Below are 19,597 nucleotides of genomic sequence, written 5' to 3'. Positions count from 1 at the left end.
GTTCTTCATCTGATGTGGTGACGGACAAGAGGGCGATTGTAAGCAAATGGAAGGGTGAGTAAAATTACGTTACTCTTGTGAGATAAGTTGTATTAAAGATCTTCTCGAAAGAGCAAGAACGAAACGTGTTCTCACGAAAACGGGAACAAACAGCTTGTAGAACTTGGGGGTCATATATAATATAAGAACTGGAAGGGCCGTGTTTGGAGGTGTGGTCCTGCTCCGGAAATTCAGATCATTTTTCTCCAATAGGTGTAGGCTGCAGGTGGATTTCCATGATGAATTGAGTATTTCTTCTTCAGTCACCTTTCTCAGTATGTGTTTATACACCTCTCTGTCTTGAATCATTACTTATTTCTGGCTCTCTTCCACAGCGTGGCTTTTGTTCTGTCCTGTCTTTTAGCATTCAAGAGAATTTTATTTTGAAAGGCCAAACCACTCATAGGCATCCTGTTCACACAGTAGTAGTCACAATAGTAGTAGTGAGATAGCCACACGATAGTGAATAATATATATCAAAGAAACTGTCATATTTTACAAGTGCCAGAAAAAAAAACTGCTACTGATGCTTTTCAGCTTTTATTATGAAAGTCATTTACAGCCTCTGTGCGGTCGAAGGGTTTGGTGGCAAAGGCAGTGCAGGTCTTTTTTCTTTTATGTTTTGTAACACAGCAGCTTCCATTTCCACAACACTTAATGACCTGACAAACTTAGTTTATCTTGCTCTCAATTGTCCTGAGGGATAGCAGCTACTTTTCTTTTCCAAGTCAGGTTTTACAAGTCTACTTGTGTTTTGTTTTAGGATTTTGCTTTTTAGTAAGATTGAAGTAAGGCCTTCAATCCTCAAGGAGCTACTGAGGATGGGCTTTGTCAGCTAGAGGAGTGAATTCATAAAATAAAGTAATGTGAAAAAAATGTTGTTGTTTTGCATATTTGTCATACATGTTTCAGATCATCAAACAAATTTTAATGTTACAGATAGATACTTAAGTAAATGCAAAATACAGTTTAAAAGAATTATTTCATTTATTAACGGGAAAAAACAATTAAAACCCCCTTGTCACAAAGATTAACCAGCAATTTCTGGAAAGCTCAAGTTTCACTAGCTGCACCAGGGTTGAGTACTGACAGACCCGTTGGATCAATAAATCATTTAAATAGAACCTGTCTGACAAAGTGAAGCAGGATAAAAGATCTCAAAAATCTTTTATGATCTAAAGAAACTGATGACACACAAAATCACCGACATCTATCAGTCTAAAAAGTGTTACAAAATAATTTCTACAGCTCTGGGATTCTAGCAAACCATGGTGAGAGCTATTATCCATAAATAGAAAATCTTGGAACAGTGGTGGACCTTTCAGGGGTGGTCGGCTTATCAAAATTACTCCAAGACAGACTGACAAGTCTCCAAGAACTCACAAAAGCACCTATAACAACATCCAAAGACCTGCAGGTCCCACTTTTCATGATTAAACAATAAGAAAGTGACTGGGCTAAAATGGCATCTGTTGCGAGTTCCAAGGTAAAAACCACTGTTGACCAAACAGAACACAAAGGCTTGTCTCACATTTTCACATTGAGAACTTTTTGGAAGATTTGCATCCAATTACATCTGACATAAAACTAGCATACACCTCTCATAAAAAAAATCATAGCAACAGTCAAATGTGGTAGTGTAATGGTCTGGGATTACTTTGCTGCTTCAGGATTTGGATGACTTGGCCAATGATTTTCTGGTAGAGAGCAGAATTCATCAAAGATCGGTTTGTGCCCTAAAGCTCAAGCACACTTGGGTTATGCAACAGAACAATGATCTGAAACATTCAGGTGCGGCAACTATGCAAACAAATTAGAAATCAGGAAGAAATCAAATTCTGTTTCACAGATGTATGAGACAAAATATGAACTATATAGGTCCTAGAAGACCCAGAGGAAATACTGTGAGAAAGAACACCCACCTGTCTTCGGTATTTTTCTCTCAGACAAGATGATAATCTAAGGTACGAAACAGGATTAGGGCCACTGAAAAAAAGTGGGCATGTCTTTTTTTTCTTCTTTTCCAGAGTTCTGAGAAAAAAGTCAGAATTCTGACTTTAATCTCAGAATTCTGATGAAAAAATCAGATATCTGAGAAAAAAGTCAGGATTCTAAGAAAAAAGTCAGAATCCTGACTTTTTTCTTAGAATTCTGGAAAAGAAGAAGAAGAAAATAAGACGTGCCCACTTTTTTTTTTCCAGTGGCCCTAATCCTCTTTCGTACTAAAGAGTAAATGTGCAGGGAAATGTCACACATTAGAGCGGACTAATATGTTTCATGTAACACTGATGAACTGCTAGCTGTGAGAATGAATCCATATTTCTGAAGGAACTCTATTTTGTTTTTGTCGTTTGAAATCATTTTGAATTCAATCTGAATATATGCACTGCTTGGATTCCCCTGGTGGCTATGATGAAGTTTGTGATTAAATGGACAGTTGTGGCTCAGGAGGTTGAGGGGAACATGTGGAACAGCAATCCACATGTCAAAGTGTCATTTAGCAAGATACTGAAGTTATACCTGATACAGTCATCAGAATGTGTGTGTGCGTGTTTGTTGGTACGGTTGGAGTCTATTCCATTTAAGCCTACCACAATACTTGTGTTTATTTTTGATTATATTTTGTATTATAATTATTTAGCTGATTGGACTCTTGCATTATTTCACTTTGTTGCCTCAAGGTCCTTATAGCACAACGTGATTTGTGCTATATACATAAACTGAATTGATTTTTTTTTTCTACTAAAATTAGTCGCTTATTTTTTCATTTTTGCATTGCAATATTTTAATGAACTGAAGCTATTTTGTTTTGGGTTTTAATATTTTGTCTGCTGTGACACAATACATCTAACTGACTAAACTATTGCCTGAGTAGCTTTAAACTAAACTGATTCTGTAAATTCAAACATTACCTCAAAGAGTGTTTCTGTTTTAATCCAACAAAAATTGCTATTAGTTTAAAACTGACATGTGCAGTACATAACATAGCATATGGTGGACCAATCAAAAAAGAGTGCACAACAGAGGAGTATAAAATTGTGTAGATTCAGTCATCTGTTCTGTAATGGCTAAATGTTATGGTTCAGGCTTTATTGTGCGTGGAAAAACCCTCATATTACTCCAAACATAGCTCTCTTTCTTGATGCAGTCTGGAAGAGATTTATTGCCACTATCAGCATATGCACTCACCAGAGATCAGGAGAAACTAGACAGTCAGTGATCATTCACAGAGAAATAGTTACATTAAATACCTTACAAAAATATACAGATAGCACTGATTCAGAGCGCTCAATGTTTCTATGTAGATGTATGTTTTAAAATAAGCCTTGTGAACTTCATTAACAGAGCCCTGGAATTATTAGACAGGGAAGAGAGGGCTGCACTGGCAAAAAAAAAAATCACCCTGCTAAAAAAAATGAGCAAATGCAGCTCCTATTTACATATAAAAAGCTCTATTAATCAAGGTAAGTGTCATTACAGCATGGCTCATTGAGCAGAGGAGAGTGGGTGTTAAATAAAATTCTCTGTGGTTGGTGCCTCCGGCAGGCGATATGTCTTGATTTGAGAACTGTCAGCAGAGGTGAGAAGCTGATAGAGGGTGGAAGGGGAGACAGAGGGGGGAGCATTACCCGATTCTTAATCAAATTGCAGCGGGAGAAGAGAATGAGGACAAAACTGGCGGGTTGGGGGTGGAGAAGGAGAGAGAAAGTGGTTGAAGTTAGATTTAAAATGGAGTGTGAATCTGTTTCCCCCACAATGACTTGTTTACTGATGTTTACTGAGAGAAAAAAAAGCTTTTTATTCTGAAAGATGGTCTGACTGACCCCACGGATGTTTAAAATCTGAACTGACTGAAATAATCATCTACAAAAATAATATAGTTTATATGTAAATAATTGTTTTAAAAAAAAGAAGAAAGGAGTCTGACAAGGCACCAATCCTAAAGCCTTGTGCAATGCATGAACTTGAGCCAAAAAGATGTCATTTGTGAAACCATTAAGAAGATACTGACATTCTTTCTTATTTCAGTTTCATATCTATTTGTAAAAGAATAACTGAAAATCTCTAATTCCACAAGTTTGTGCTGAGATACCTAACGCTGGCATTACCATGACAATTAAAAGACCTTGCTGTGTCTATGTTAGACTGTAAACAAACTGAAAGAGCAGAGTGGAAGACCAAGTAATAAGAGATAAGGAGAAGTGAGTTCAAGAGTTCAAAATTGCTTTTCTGGGATGAAACAAAATGAAAAGTGACAAAAACTTTACTTCTTACTTCACCCTGTTGTTCAGGCTTGCCTCAGTGGAGTGAATTTACATGTAGTGCCACTGCCCATCCATCCCCATATTCATACCCATGCTACCCATCGGCCCTGCAAGTAAAGTAAATACACTGTTAAGAACCACCAACACAAGACAGAACAGTCCTGCACAGTATCACAGAAACCAATTGAATTTTTCAAAATATTCATAAAGGACTTTTAAGTTCAGCATCAACCTTTCTTGAGTAAAAATACACAACATAACTACTTTTATATTTACTTGTTTAATGATAGGTTTCACTCATAAAGTGATGTGCTCTGAATCAAATGTTGCATTTATTATATATGCCACTTCTTTGACTTTTGGTTCTTTTTTGCATTTTCAATGAAGACTATAGACATAGATAATATAGACATGTTCCTCTATGGTTGTTGCCACTTCCTAACATATAAAACCTGCTTTGTGTCACTTTATATCTTTATCCTGTCCTTCTTTTTGTATTATGTTCAGTATTACTTATATGTCTCTCTGTAAATGTATAAAAATACACTTATACGCATGCAGATGGACTTTCTTGACCTATGCACTGGCCTGACCCACATACTCTTATTTTCTGTCCACTGGGGCTGCATTTAACCATGCCCTCATTTTCATTAAGATAAGGACAAATAACAAGGTTTACTTTACTAGACCATAGAAACTCACGAGGACAAGATGAAACCTGTTACACTGATTTTGTCCGTCATGATTATTTTTTTTTAAATAAATGTTTGCGCGATTACTCACCACCAGGTCGAAGATTCATGTGCTGCTGCCCATCAAGAACAAAGCCTCCCATTGGCTGGCCATCTGGACTGTAAGCTGTACCCTGACTTACTGTGAGAGAAGATGAGAAATAAGACTATTGGTTAACTTGAGGTTAAATTTCGACCCCAATTCATACTGAAGGAAAGGAACTATTAGCAGTATAGTGAACACTGAACCTGCTCTGTTCGACTGGTCAATCATAGGCTGGACTATTCTCCTCCTTGCATTGATAAACCTGGAAAACAAAGATCAGTAACAATGAAAATGCTTAAATATTTTTTATTAAGTTCAATATTCTTGACCCTTGAGAACAGATACATGATCCAAAAAAAGAAAAAAAAACCCTGACGTGAAAGAATACTTTTTTCGACTTTTTTTTAGAAAATAAATTACAGTTAGTTTCTTTCCCAGTGGTGTTAGTACACAGAGATTTCTGATAACTTTGCACAGAAATTAAGTGCATTCTCTGTAAAAACACATCCTCTAAAATGCCATCCCTCTTGTAATTATCAAAAATGAAGAAGACGAAGTGTTTTGTCACCTAAAGTCAGTATTTATGAACACTTTCACTGTAATTTGGAACCTTTCCGTGCGTCTCCAGGGACCTGACCAAAAGCCTGTTTTTTCCTTATTAAAATAATTTGGGTCACTTTGAGAAAGTAACACAACCTACACATGTATTGATTTGGGTTCAGACCTGTAGCTGTGACATGACAGCGCTAACCACTGCACCACCCTGTGTCACCTGTTCATTCAGTAATGATAATACTTATTATAAGTATTAAAATTACCTGTATTTAACTCATAAGCATTACTTATGTGTTAAATATAGGTAATTTGGGCATTTTCAGCAGCAAAAGTCAGGTTTTATGTATATTCTGCACTGCACAAAGCAAAAATGTTGAACATATGAAGATGCTTACTTATCTGGTTTTACACCAACTTACCAGTTGTTCACTTGAAGAATGGTGAGACCTGTGTCCTGTGCTAGCTGCTTTTTCTGTTCCTCTGATGGGTATGGGTGCTATTAGCAAAAAGGAAGATAGACTAATAGATAAGTGATGCACAAATTAACTCTGCAAACACACAACCTGGTCCTGTTTTGGCTCCCAAACATTTTACACTAAAGCATGTGGCTTTGTGCCACAGCATTTAGCATTAACCGGGTGGTATATAAAATTATTGGATGGTATACAATGGTAGCTTTTATTTGGGACCCAGTAAGGCCAGGCCACTCCCCAACCCTCCCTGTCTTGATTCAACCTCTTTTCCTCTGGCCCCAGTCCCTTTGCAAACTCTGTGTTTGAGTGTGTGTGAGACTCTGGGAGAAGGGTGGCAGATGGCAGACAGAGGTGACCTGTCTACTCAAAGCAGGGTCGTGGGCCAGTCTCCATTCTGCTGTTGTCAGGCCATCTCCCGCAGTCATCGTTGAAGGATGAGCTTTAAACTACTTTTCAGGGAAAGTCAGTGCAAGCACACACACATACTGGTTTCCTTTTTTTTTTTTTTTTTTTGTATGTTTGTCACACTTAAATATTTTAGGTCATCAAACACAAACATACACAAAATATTAACAAGAAATCAGGAAGGGGGCAAACACTTTTTCACAGCACTGTATATTATTACATTTACATTCAGACGTCCACAAAGACACACTCATATACTTACAAGCTTAAACACAACCATATATATTACAAATACACACACGCAAGCATTTGTACAGTAGGCCTCCAAATATCACGAGAGATGCACAGAGAGGAAAGAAGAGACACCAATTTAAATAACCAGAGGGGAAAATGCACAGTTAGCTTTGTGAAATCAAGTGTGTGATGGTGGATAGTCACACACTTGTAATAAAACACACACAGTCTATGTACTGAGGATGCTTTTTGCCCCCTCCTAGCTCTCAGCTGGCAGAAGAGTAGCATTTAAAATACTCTGAAAGAAGTAACATAATGTACTTTAGATAATGTTGTTTTGGATTCAATGTTAGATAACTTAACTCATTTTCTCAGCTTTTTCCAGTACAAATGGCCACACTGAGAATGACTTTTTCGTGTTTGAAATTCACTCCAAGAAAGATGCTGTAAATGATTAGTAAACAGCAAACAGAATGTTTTTTATACAGCACCTTTCTACTCAGTACTCAAAGCCATTCACACATTTACACTCCGATGGAGCAACTTGGGGTTAGAAACCTCCCCAAGGATATTTGGGGAGGATTGAACCACCAACCTTCCTGCTCTACCTCCATGTAACCCCATTCATGGGTGTTACATGCAAACAAGTGCTTAAATTCAAGGTGAGAGAACATCTTTTCAGCTGACACTTATGAACACTTATGAAAGTTTGCTCTACAAACTCTGACACCAATCTTTGAATGTAGAGAGATAAAGGTTTGCATGGAAACCAATAGATATCGTTCTGCTAATAAGCAGGTAACGGATAATCTACTGAATTAAATCCTTGCACTGCTGCTTTTTATACAGCACTCTCGCAAAACCTTTAAGAGCTTTAAGAAGAGATAACAAAAGCAGGAGGGGACAGCTACTGATGGATAGAAACATCCCCACTGCCCCCACAGACATCTAACCACAGGCCTCACACTGTAATGTCTGACAAAACATAATCCCGCTCCTTTCACACCCTCAACAAGTGATGAATGCTTGAGCGCTTGGGTGTTGCAAAAGGCCTTTGAGGGGCCAAAGTCCCCTTGCACACTTTTCATAGACACATCCTGCCATGGCAAATACTTGTGCTTAACAAATTAGGCCTGAAAGGAGATGGGAACACAGAGGGGATAATTCAACTATCCTTGTCTTTATCTACAGAATCTAAAGGTGGGCTTTGGAAAGGAAGGGATTACTCCAAGTCCAGGACCTGTGTGGGCCTTTTACAAACTAAACAAGTGAGGGGTTACAGCACATCTAAGAGTATAAGAGGTAGAAAAGGTGAGGAGGCTGTGATCATTGGATAAAACGTGATGCTGTCCTTGTTGGATGTGCTCAACATCTTTACAGAGATGAGCTTCTTTTGAATGAAAGGCTTCTGATGTTGATTTCTGAAGAAAATGCCTGGACTGCTATTTCAAAAAAGGGACCTTTAGTCACAAGTTCCTCTTTGCTCCGTTCTCTTGCAATGGAACAAAGACGAACATGGTTTCAAGATGCATTCGGAAAACACAGAAAAACAGTGAGGACTCATTTCAAACAACTTTTGCCTGATGGCGCGGCCTTAGCTGGACGACATTACATTCTGTCCTCGTGCACATTGTAGGGTTTCTATTACAAAGAGGAGAAAATGTTGCAGTTGTATAAAAAGCCACAGCTAGATGTGGCTTGTCTGAATGAGGCTCTGTTCGCTTACTGTAAGGTGCTGGAATAGCCACGCTCTCATTATGTTTGTCGCCACTTTGGGGAAGATGCCTCGTTTCTTCTGTCTCTTCTTGTCTTGGTCATCCTCATCTCCCGTGCCTGGTGATGCCAAGCTGTTGTCAAGGCCGTCACCTGCAATCAGAAACAAAAGGAGTCATATTATCAGGAAGCTTTAACGTGGCCCGATCTCTCTATAGAGCCACGTTCTCCTTTATGGCACGGCAGTACAAATTTCTTTGTCTCACCTCTGCTTTACTTCCCGGCCACTGGATAATGAAGAGGAGTTTGTAGCATAGGAGCTCAGTAAAACCAAGAGTTATTAATTCAATGTGAGCCACGGCTTTGACATGAGGTAATGACTGCAGGAGCTGTGCGGCTGACATGAGATAATGAATGTTCAAAATGCAGTCAGACTGTGTTCTATGTACTCGTATGTGTATGTGACCTCTGTTTGAAGCAGGACTGAAGTAAAAGTGGGGACAAACAAAAACAGAAAGCCAAGCTTGTAAATGAAGTATGAACCCAGTGTGTTTAAAGTCACAGCGATGTGTCCGTATGGGCGACTAAGGCAGAACGAGGGGGTGTGGGTGGATGGGTTGTTAGAGCGTGAATCCTTCACCTTGCAGTTCAGTATGACCATCCAACACACACACTCCCCCTCCCCCTTCCTTCATCAACAATACAAGTGTCAGGCTGTCTGCATCACAGCATCATTCCTGCTCTGGATCCTGCTATTAGCAGCATCTCTGTTTGATTTCAGCAGGAAGCTGGCGCGGGTCAAAGCAGGAGGCTTCCTTTAAGCTGAGATTTCCGCTCCCACAAGCTAACTCACTCCAACTTGCAACACAAGGGGCACTCTGGTCTCTCTCCTTCTCTGACATTAATTGTGCATCATGCGAGATGATTTACTTTTAACAGTGGTGGTTATTTTTCTTGCCCTCGGGGCAGAGAAGCCTTGAAAGCCTGCCTGGAGGGTATGTGAATAATGCATCTGAGAGACTCCTCCCCTGAGGCGAGACAGGAACCCTACTTTTCTTAAGAAATGCCCTAGTATGTCTTTTTGTTTTTAGAGATGCATCAATCAAATGTGCCTATATGAGCCATATTCATGCATAAATATTTCAGCTAATGAATATTGACACTAAAAAGCCCTGTTCCAGGGTCAGGCTCCAGGGGCTGTGGGAGTTTTACGGATGGTGTCCACCAGCTGTAAGTCAGAGACAGGATAGCGTTCCTGTTGCTTCCGTCCCCTGCTGCTGTCTTCCTGTTTGTTTGTCCAGCTGCTGTCACTGCTAACTTCAACATGATGATAATTAACCAGCATAAAATTGTATTCTTACTTCAACTCTTTAGGAAAAAATGTAACACGAGCACATTCGATTCAGACTGACCTAATCATTCTAATTAACTACATACGCACCGACACTGACATATAGCGGCCAGAGAAACTGAACCCAAAGAATATTCAAATCTCCACTAAAATGATAGCTGTGTAAGAAAGACAGAGAGAAAAGGTCTTGCTCAGCTTAATTGTATCAAAGGGAGGCACACTGTTCCCTCTCCACCCCTCATCCTCATCACTGGTCTGCTCCTCTCCTCTCCTTTCTTCTGCTCCAGAGAGGGAAAAGCCGCAGGGCATATCCTCTGCTACACTAATCGCTTCTGACTGTTCTCCGGCAACTCAGCCAATCTAACCAGTGTGTGACAGTGCAGTCTCAAAGTCATATGCCCGTGCAAGTCTCCCATGCCCCTCTGCTCCCACCCTTTTTCATCTCTACTCCCCCTCCCTAGTTAAGTCTGCCTTCCAGTGTCTGCACGCGTGACACACGAGGGGGTACAAGGAGGGGGGAAGATACCGCAGGGATGACTGGAGTATTGCCCCGGGGTGAAGAAAAACACACACAAAAAATAGCATCCTGAGATATCAACACAAGTCTTCCTTTTTTTTTTTTTATACCTCCTCAGCTTACTCGATAGATAGATCTGGTTCTACTGACCGCTCTGAAAACCAAACAGTCAGACAGCCCTTTGGCTGCTCATCTGGTCTGGTACGTAAATGGCGTGACCCACAGTAAATGTGATATTTATTATATGTTTAAAGGAAAATAATCATTTTTAAAAAGCAGTGAAATGTTTTTAGAAAAAAAACAAACCCAAAAATAACATCTAGATATTTAAATTGTTTTATATTAATCTCCCCACTGGACATGTTGGTAAGTGAGAAGCAGCTAGCAGAACTGATTGTCGCACCCCCCCAGCAGCATCACTGATGCAAAGCCAGCGTGGGCTACCTAATGAGCTCAGCAGGGCCCTGATTCATCATCACTGACACCCCAAGACTCCTCCCATTATTACACATGAGACAGAGCATAGAATGGAGCAGCCGGGAAGACTTCCAACACAGAAAGTGAACACATGACAGTTAGAAACTCTGATACGGAGGCGCATCTGTTTGACGGCAGGAAGCTTTCATGGTAGCAGCACCATGTGGCAGTGAGAGCTATTTATTCTTTCTTTCCATATATATATATATATATATATATATATATGAATCCACTTTTTGAGTGATTGATGATATCATAGGTGAAAAATCATGTTTTTCACCTATGATTGAGGTACAGAGACAATTTAAGATAAGCAGGATTTACAGAGGATGTGTGTGCTTGCAGTAACTATAGTATAACTATAAATTATGCTCTCATCATCCGCTGTTTTACCTAAACAGGTTAGCAAAAATAAAAATGGCTTCTCCACAGCATTGAAAACTTCAAACTGCAAAATCCAGTGACAGACATACACTTTATTATAGGCTCAAAATCCGTTGTTAACAAATGTGCACACTGTTTGTATCTGTGTGAACACGTGGCTCCTGACCAGTTAGAGCATAATTTCACGTGTGACCTCAAGCTAATTACAACAAAAATTTTGAATAACATTTTTGTAAGCAGTCTGTGCAAACTGAAGTAAAACATGCACACTTACAGGCAATAAAATACAAAAATGTGATCTTTTTTAAAATAAATAACTTGTAAGATAGATGCTGAAGGGAGGTGTCACTAACATATCAGCACCTCAAAAAGTACAACACATCCTGTCCCTCACATTCCACTTCTCAGCAAGAGTGAGGAGATTTTCTAGCTTCTCCCACTGCCTTTTGTTTTATTTGAATGGACACCTTCTCCCCCTCCACACTCCTGGGAGAGCACGGTCCTTTTAGCTGTGGTCAACCCAAGCGGTTGAGCTATCAAACACAGCCTTCTCTGCATATCACACAGCTTACAAGGCAATGACCACAGAGTGGGAGGTTACAGAGGAGCAGGCAGTTATGTACGAGGCTACCAGTACCACCAAACCACTTCAGTATTCCCCAGTCACAGTGGATTTCTTTTTTCTGTGGGTTTCATCAGACCACAGAAGCTTGGCTAATGATGACGATACCATAATCACTTCCTGTTAGGAATGTTTTTAAATAATTCTGCCAGTTTGTAGAGTCGTGTGCTTCTGAACAAATGTCACTGTTGTTGAAATTATGTTTGATCTCATTTCTTCTGTAGTCAAACTGTGACTGATTTATATACTGATGTATATATGAACCAATAATCAATAATGAACAGCGGAGACTGATTGATGGACATCTTGGACAAAAACGTCAGCAAAGCCATCGTTAAAAACTCCCGTACAGAACAAGCTTATGATGACATAATATGAAATTTGCTGTCTAACAACATTCAGAAACTGTTGAATAATAAATAATGAATAAATAAGATTAAGTGGTGCTGATATTTCCCCAGTTGCTCCTTTCCAGACTTTACTGTATGTTTACTTTGCTTCAAAGCCCTTAATGAAGCATGTGGAATACCTGTGATCTTGGTTGAATGCTAAGAAATATTGATCCATTCATTCACACTCTCCTTTTCCCCTCTGCTACAGCTACAACTTCTGCACTGATGCCAAGTGCTGCTACCGAGCTTAAATAGTGCGTCTGGTGATTTGGTTAGGATCACCAACTCGAGAAAAGAAAACAGAACCACTAATGTTCGATGTATATTACAAACCACACCCTTGTTTGTTTCAAATGTAAAACTACTGCAAAGAAAATGTTAATAATGAGGAGTTTTGGAGGCGATATAGGCAAAGACAGAAACTGGGGGATTAAAAATATACACAACACTAAGTTCTACAGTGAGAAAATAGAAGCAAGGTTTGTGTTGCCAAATACCAAATACTCACAACATTAATCATTCTTTATTGGACTGGACCGATTCCCATATAACTACAATATTATAACTCAGTGAAGATCATCCGCCTGCTCTGACTGAGTTTAGTATGATTTTGTTCCTTTAAGGTTGTGTGCTCTTCAGGTTAGAGAAGAAGGATCTTTTCTTTTCTTCCTTATACAGAAAACAGTCTGTCCTTTCATCTCTATGAAGGGGCATTCTGCACCCCCATCCACTATCCATTCTCTACCAGGTCAAAGGGCATGGACCTTGGGTTTTCCCTGCTGTTGTTTAAACAACAGCCAAAAGGAAAGAAACTATTCATAAGGCTATTTAGACTATGGACTTCCTCAGCTCACCTCCGCACCCAACTTCTGGATCATTAAAGTGTCAATTAAGATTTACCAAAACTGCTCTCTTACTGCATTTTAGTTGAAATGTAGAAGTGAAGATTGTAAACTGCTGTGTTTATAATCAAAGTAAGACTCTTATTCACTTTCCCATGTTCTTATAATCGAATCTAAGTTTCCAATTGTTCTCTTCGATGCTCTGCTCACTACTACCTGATGAGCAGAAGGTAGAAAGTCTCTTAAAAGTCATAAATAGCAAGTCATAAATCTGTTACAGCCTCCAAACAGAAACCACAGGCAGGACACAGAGTGACAAAAGATAGAGCGGGGCTGGACACAAGCACGGGGAGACAGAAGCAGGCAATAACAGCAGTGAACTCCGTTTTCTTTATCAACTACAACTGATGTGAGGGGACAACCAGCATATGTGCTTACTAGAGCAATTCATAATGAACTAAAGAAAAAGATTACTAGAATACAGAGGTATCGATGTGCAATATTATTTCTTGAAAATGTATGCTTTAGAAAGTGTAAAGGATGAATAAAATATATTCTGTGTATGTTTGTTAAACAGAGAAAGCAGACCAAACCAGAACAAAACCATTATTGCCATTCTCACAAATCCTTAATAGTTATATTCTAAACAGGAACAATTTATGAGTCTGAATAATGTTTGAAAACTTACTGTGACAAAAATCAATTCGGGAAGAATTATTAAGTCATCATTTTGCTGATATAAAAATAGTCAGGCTTTGATTTCTTGGTTAAACTGGACATTAAAAAGACAAATTGCTAAGTGATATGCCTGCATACCTAAATACTGGTAGCCAAAAGGTCCACAGCCAGAGCGCGTGAGGATGCTTGTGGCCATATGACTTAATAGTTATATCCTTTTATATAGAAAACCGGGAGTAAATACACATATGTGTATTTGCTGTATGTGTTTTATAGCTTGGGCACTGTCTTAGAGCAGGCTTCCATGAACTTAAATCATCTGTTTTATCAATCAATGCAATTAAGCTAAAGTGATTAGATAAACTAAGAGTGTTGTCTTTCTTGAAATGCTCCCCCAGAATCACCAATCAGCTGGGCCCGGTGAGGTCACAACAAAGTCAAACCTTTGTTATGAAGGCCTGAAGGCGCTCTTACCAAGTTCGCTGGTGTTGTCTCCGCTCTGGGAAACGTGTCCCCCACTGGATGGTCCTGGAGTACCCACAGAGGGAGTGGAATGGGAATCATCCATGTCTCTCCAGGACGCTGGGTTCTGAGAGGTAGTGGACAGGTACAAGGAAATGAAGCAGGGAAGAAAGACGAGGGTAAAGACAAAAGGAATGTCCAGTAAAGTCCAGTATGAGTTCCATTATGCAGTTAAGCGAAGGCACAAACACAAGTAATGTGACAATACCAGTTTGTCCATGAGGAAGGTTTGAGCAGAAAGTACAACAGCAACAGTTTAGTAACCCTGCAGCATGTGGATCCTGCCGTGTCCCGACTGTTTCTGTGACCAGAGTTGGGGAGAAACGTGCATTTATTGGGCTCACTGGCCTGCCACTCAGACTTTAGCCTAAACCCTCTTCACTCTCTGCGTCAGCTGTTTGGCAAATGGTGATCAGATGAAGGGCTCAGCAGATGACAAGAAGAAGCACCGGGACAATGGCACAGTATGAATAAGGCTCTCAATGCTGGAGCCTCTTTTCATACCCAGCCATGCAATAATTACAACTCCTTGGTACACACAGCTACTCAAAAGAGGTGACATGTGTTTTCATGTTCATCAAGCTAATGAAGAACATCTGGTAACAGGAACGGAGCCTAGTATATAGTGTTGTGTTCATTCACACAGGAAAAAACAGTCTTGTACAGTCTCTCTGTGTCTCACACTGTCCTGTCCTGCTACATCCATCATTTATACACTGACCAACTGCAGAGCACATGAGGCACTTATGAAAAAGTACACAGGCTTTGTCTTCTCCAACCCAGCACGTGCTCTAAATAAGTAATGGAATATTACAACACCATATTCACTTGTCAGTTGTGCAGTGGCAGCTAATAAACACGTCCTTCAGGTTCTTGGAACGTAAAACTGAGTTGAGGTCCATATATCGTTCAGAAGGATTGGTAAAATCAAAGTGCTTCCTCACACTTGAATATTGGAAACAGTTGCATTAAATATATATATTTAGAGACGTAACTTTTGGACTGGGGTTCGTTTTAAGATGACACAGCTGCATGCATTCATGAAACTGCAAACTACTGAATGAGTAGAAATTTCCTGTTTTCATTCAGATCATCTCATTTCATTTCATTCGACTTTAAATGTTCTCTCAGTTTAGCAGCGTCGTTGCTCATGCTGAAGGTTTGACATCACTGAAGCAGCGTCAACAGAACCATACACGACATCAAATATCTATTTCCGGGATGTCCTAATGTAAATCTTTTATGAACAAATTTACCAAACAATAACTAAATAGACAAAATAATGCATATAGCATACAGACTGCTGACAAATGAGATTCCACATCAGTTTCAGTGCTCCTCTGCACTGATTCTCATTCAGAACTCTGGAAAGTGTGTCTCTTCCCTCACTCAGTGTTTAAATATGAGCACTGTTTAACAGTTTTCCTCAAAACTCTTGAACATTTGAAAAGGATAAGATTTAATTAAATTAGAATGAGATTCTGACACAAATGTACCCAGTAAAGCCAAAGAGAAAAGACACACTAAAGCTGATGTTGGACGACATGCTGTACCACAGTTTAACCATTATCCTCCTTGATTGTGATGAGTGTCATTTCTTGAGAGCTTCTGTATATTTACTGAAATTACTCATTTGAAAAAATTATACTTTTATTTATCTATTTAAATAAATATTCATCAATTTCAGATTAATTTTTTTATCTGATCTGCAGCAACTATGAACTCCACAATGGAACATTAGTAAACCCAGGAATTCTACATTCTAATTCTACTCTTTACCAGTCCAATTTTTTTGTGTCAAAACTTCAGCCATCATCATTTTAAGATCCTCATGCTGTATGTAACTCTACATTAGTTCAAAATTGGACTTTCTTAGTAAATGAACAAAAATAGGAAGTCCTGTGTGAGGCACACAGGACAGCCTGACACAGGCCCTGCGCTCTAACGTTTCTGTTCAAAGCTGCAGCCGTAGCACCGGCACTGATCATCCTTTCTTTCAAGCATTTCCATAGAACAGGCTGTCTTAACAGCACCTGTTACGGGCTTCTTTTATTTCCTGTTTTTCATCATTTTTATGATCTATATATATATTTAAAGAGATCATAACAATAACGAGCAATGAGAGTATATATATATATATATATTGAATAACGACCAAAAAAAAGGTTTCCACGCCGTGACTCACATGATCTGCGAGATTAGTGGAGGATCCTGAACGGTCGTCAAAGTCCGACTTGCAGACGTCTCTCTCCTCTATGACCAGATCGATGGGCATCTTTCCTTTCAGGCAGCTGATGTAGCGGTGGCAGAAGTTATCACAGAGCTCATGGACCTGCCGAGGCCAAGCTCACATTTAGCGAACACCACGAGACTGAAATACTGGATTAAAAACCTGTTTTCACTGAGCCACGTGAGAATGAATCTTTACCTTTTCTAATTCCAGCAGATGAAACCGCAGGACTTGAATGGCTTGAATCATCTAAAAATCACAAATATTTTTTTGTTGATGCTTTCGTTGTAGTTGTTTTCTAGAACCTCAAAATATTAGCACCCATCCAATAATAATAATAATAGCCTAATAATAATAATAATAATAATAATAATAATAATAATTCATAACTCATAATCAGCTATGCGTTTGACGCGGGCGGACACTTCTGTAACGCCCTACTGCGCGTGGACAGCAGAGAATGAAAGGTGAGCTCACCAGGTTATCCAGCTCTGGGTTAGACGAGAACAGAGGTTTCTCTGCGCGGATCTGCAGAGCAAAAGGAAACCGAGTGCGTGAGTAAATGCTGTGGACCTGATTCCATTTCCACTTTTCAGGAGTTCCCTCCATCACGGTGACACGCAGAGTGCCGTGTGCTGAGCGCAATGGTGACACTTGGTTTCTCGCTTGTGTGTTCTACCTGCTTTGCGAACACAGCGATGTCTTCGTTGAAGGAATCTGAGGAGCAGACGTCTCCTCCCGCCACACCGGGCTCTCGGGGCGTGCAGGTCGCCAGCTCGCACTTTTCGAACACCAGAGCCAGCAGAGGGAATAAAGGGTGGCTGCAACACACAGGAGCACAGGCCGCAGAGGCCTACACATGAAGCATAAAACCAGCGCTCGGCCCTGTCACGCATATTTATGTCTTCCTCCTTAATGCCACTGAAATATCAAATATATTAATACACAGAGAGGATTTCATCCGTCCGCCGCCAACTACCTGTAGACACCCAAAAACGAGCTCAACACGAGCTGCAACACGTACATTGACTGAATATATTTAATTTCCGAAATTTAGATGAAACTGTTCAGAGGCTGATCGCACACAAACAATAATAACTTACGCCTTTTTCTATAACACAAATCTGCACATTAATAATAATAATAATAATAATGTTTGCTGCTGTGTCCGCACCCGTAGATTTGGTCCTTGTCTCTCTTGAGTGCGTCGCAGACGGAGCTGCCCATGATGTTGTGCGGAGCGTGGGCTCCGTAGTGCTGTGTCGGGTGTGGGGGAGCCCCGTGACTCAGGTGGTGGAGCTGCGGTAGGGGCCGGGGTGCGTGCGGGTCTCCGTACATGGAGCCGGGGACTCCGTCCATCGCGCCTCCGTAATGAGTCAGCTCATCATACTGGAGTGAAAGTTAGAGTTCCGTCAGTGCACGAACATAAGAGGAAAATTTCAAAGTCGACATTGATGATTTCATGATAAAAAAAAAACATATTTGATATTTTTTGATAAGTATAGCAACTTCATGACGTTTTTCAAAGGTTCCTCAGGTTTCTTTCAAGGATGTAATGTGACTAGTGATTAAGTGGACTGTCATTGTGCAAACAATTGAAATAATGGTCGTTAGACGTACCCTTTGCGCCATGTCCGTGCGCAGTCACCACGCGTGTGCACAGGAGCCTGGAGCGGATAACTAGTTAAGTTTTAAACTTTTGAATCCACGAAGGAACTGCAACCGTGTCCTTTTTTGTAGCATGGAGTCCGGAGTTAATGGGAGTAAGACGGCACACGTCCTCGCGCACACTGACACGTTCCCGTGGTGCCGCTTTGCCAGATCTGCGACTGTGATGCTGTTCCCAGCTTTGCTGTGCCTGTCGCGGGAATGCGCCGATCTCTGGTCTCACTGCGTCCCTATGCCCACGCCTCTGCGCGCCAACACGCTAACTGTCCGCAGGTCCACTCCGCTTTAGAACACGGCGCTGACGGACCCGCCCCCAGCCTTCTGCGAAATCTGCGAGGTTTTAAATGTTTTTATAGGGTCACTGATTTCGAAATAAAACGCCACGAAATGCATTCATTCATTCATCGCCTTAGGAGCAGGAGAAAGGACTCTGGACAAAACTGCTCAAGTCTAAGAGAGATCATCTTATTCTTCTTATTCATCTTCTACATCAGTTAAGTCTTCAAATTAAACAAGAAATGAAAAGAATGTTACCTACTGCCACTGGACAGTAGTTCATACCCCAACCCTCCAGCTACTGCATTTTTTTACAATATCCCTAAGATGGAACTTCCTTTTACACGGAACTGTATTTTGTTTTTGTTTTTTATTAAACGTGTCAGAGTCAAATAAATTCAGTGCTGCTCACGATATCAAACAAGGAAAGTAGTTCTAAGTGTACAGCTGGTTCTATGTACACTACGACGGTTCTATGGGAAATCATTTGAGGGCCACACACATGGACCGCACTTGATAATTTTCAATTTCGAAATCAGTTGCAGCATATATAGCCACGAAGTTTAGTCTCCGTGCTTTTATTTTGAAGACCAAGCACTCGTTAAGCGAGAGGAAGCTGAGCCGGTGACACGCCACCAGCTTCAAGGTTTGCTTTGCATCGGATGAAACGATCAGTGAGGCAGAAGAGCCGTCAAAATAGAAGAGAGAGATGAGAGCAAGATAGTCCCAGAGATGGGAAATTCACATTGTTGTAGCAGCAAAGTGGACAAGGCAGAATAAATAAATAAATAAATGCAGTACACTTAAGAACCATACTATGCAAAGATAGTATGGTAGAAGAAATATAACTTCAAGTATATGTACACACGCACGTGTGTGTGTGTGTGTGTGTGTGTGTGTGTGTGTGTGTGTGTGTAAGTTTCAATACTATTTCATATTGATTTTCTATTCTCTTTTTTACCTTTTTGGTGTGCAAGTCAGAAGTCAAAGGTCAATCTGTTGAGTTGACAGAATAAGAGTCTTACTGAACAACAGTTCAAGTGCTGAACACATTACTGCCTTGCGTTAAAATATTAATTGCCTTTATTATATGTGTGATTTTACTATACAAGCAACTTTCCAGAGATTAGTCCACATTGGTTTCCCATCACATGGTGGTGGTCAGAGGGCCCGGTGG

General features: G+C 40.2%; 1 protein-coding gene across 4 annotated transcripts; it reads right to left on the bottom strand.

Moving 5' to 3' along the window:
- Positions 1-4,352: 4,352 nt before the first annotated feature.
- meis2b (Meis homeobox 2b) lies at positions 4,353-18,108 on the bottom strand. Of its 4 annotated transcripts, XM_085371918.1 has the most exons (13): positions 18,097-18,108; positions 17,651-17,865; positions 17,156-17,297; positions 16,954-17,004; positions 16,675-16,725; positions 16,464-16,578; positions 15,107-15,132; positions 14,199-14,313; positions 8,475-8,614; positions 6,056-6,132; positions 5,285-5,343; positions 5,088-5,177; positions 4,353-4,411 (listed from the first exon to the last, which is right to left on the bottom strand). In XM_085371918.1, exons 1-13 carry the CDS (start codon positions 18,106-18,108, stop codon positions 4,353-4,355), a joined length of 1,152 nt encoding a protein of 383 aa, XP_085228044.1. The 4 variants fall into 4 exon arrangements, with proteins under 4 accessions (XP_085228044.1, XP_085228041.1, XP_085228043.1 ...); XM_085371915.1 differs by lacking the exon at positions 15,107-15,132 and having other exon boundaries at positions 16,402-16,578; XM_085371917.1 differs by lacking the exon at positions 15,107-15,132 and having other exon boundaries at positions 14,199-14,306; positions 16,428-16,578.
- Positions 18,109-19,597: the final 1,489 nt, after the last annotated feature.

The sequence above is a fragment of the Diplotaxodon limnothrissa genome, linkage group LG15 (genome assembly GCF_057381915.1).
Source record: "Diplotaxodon limnothrissa isolate DT_005_m linkage group LG15, D_limnothrissa_male_GT1.1, whole genome shotgun sequence".
Lineage (NCBI taxonomy): Eukaryota > Metazoa > Chordata > Actinopteri > Cichliformes > Cichlidae > Diplotaxodon > Diplotaxodon limnothrissa.
The sequence above is the reverse complement of the archived record's forward strand: the minus strand, read 5'-3'. Positions and strand labels throughout refer to the sequence as shown.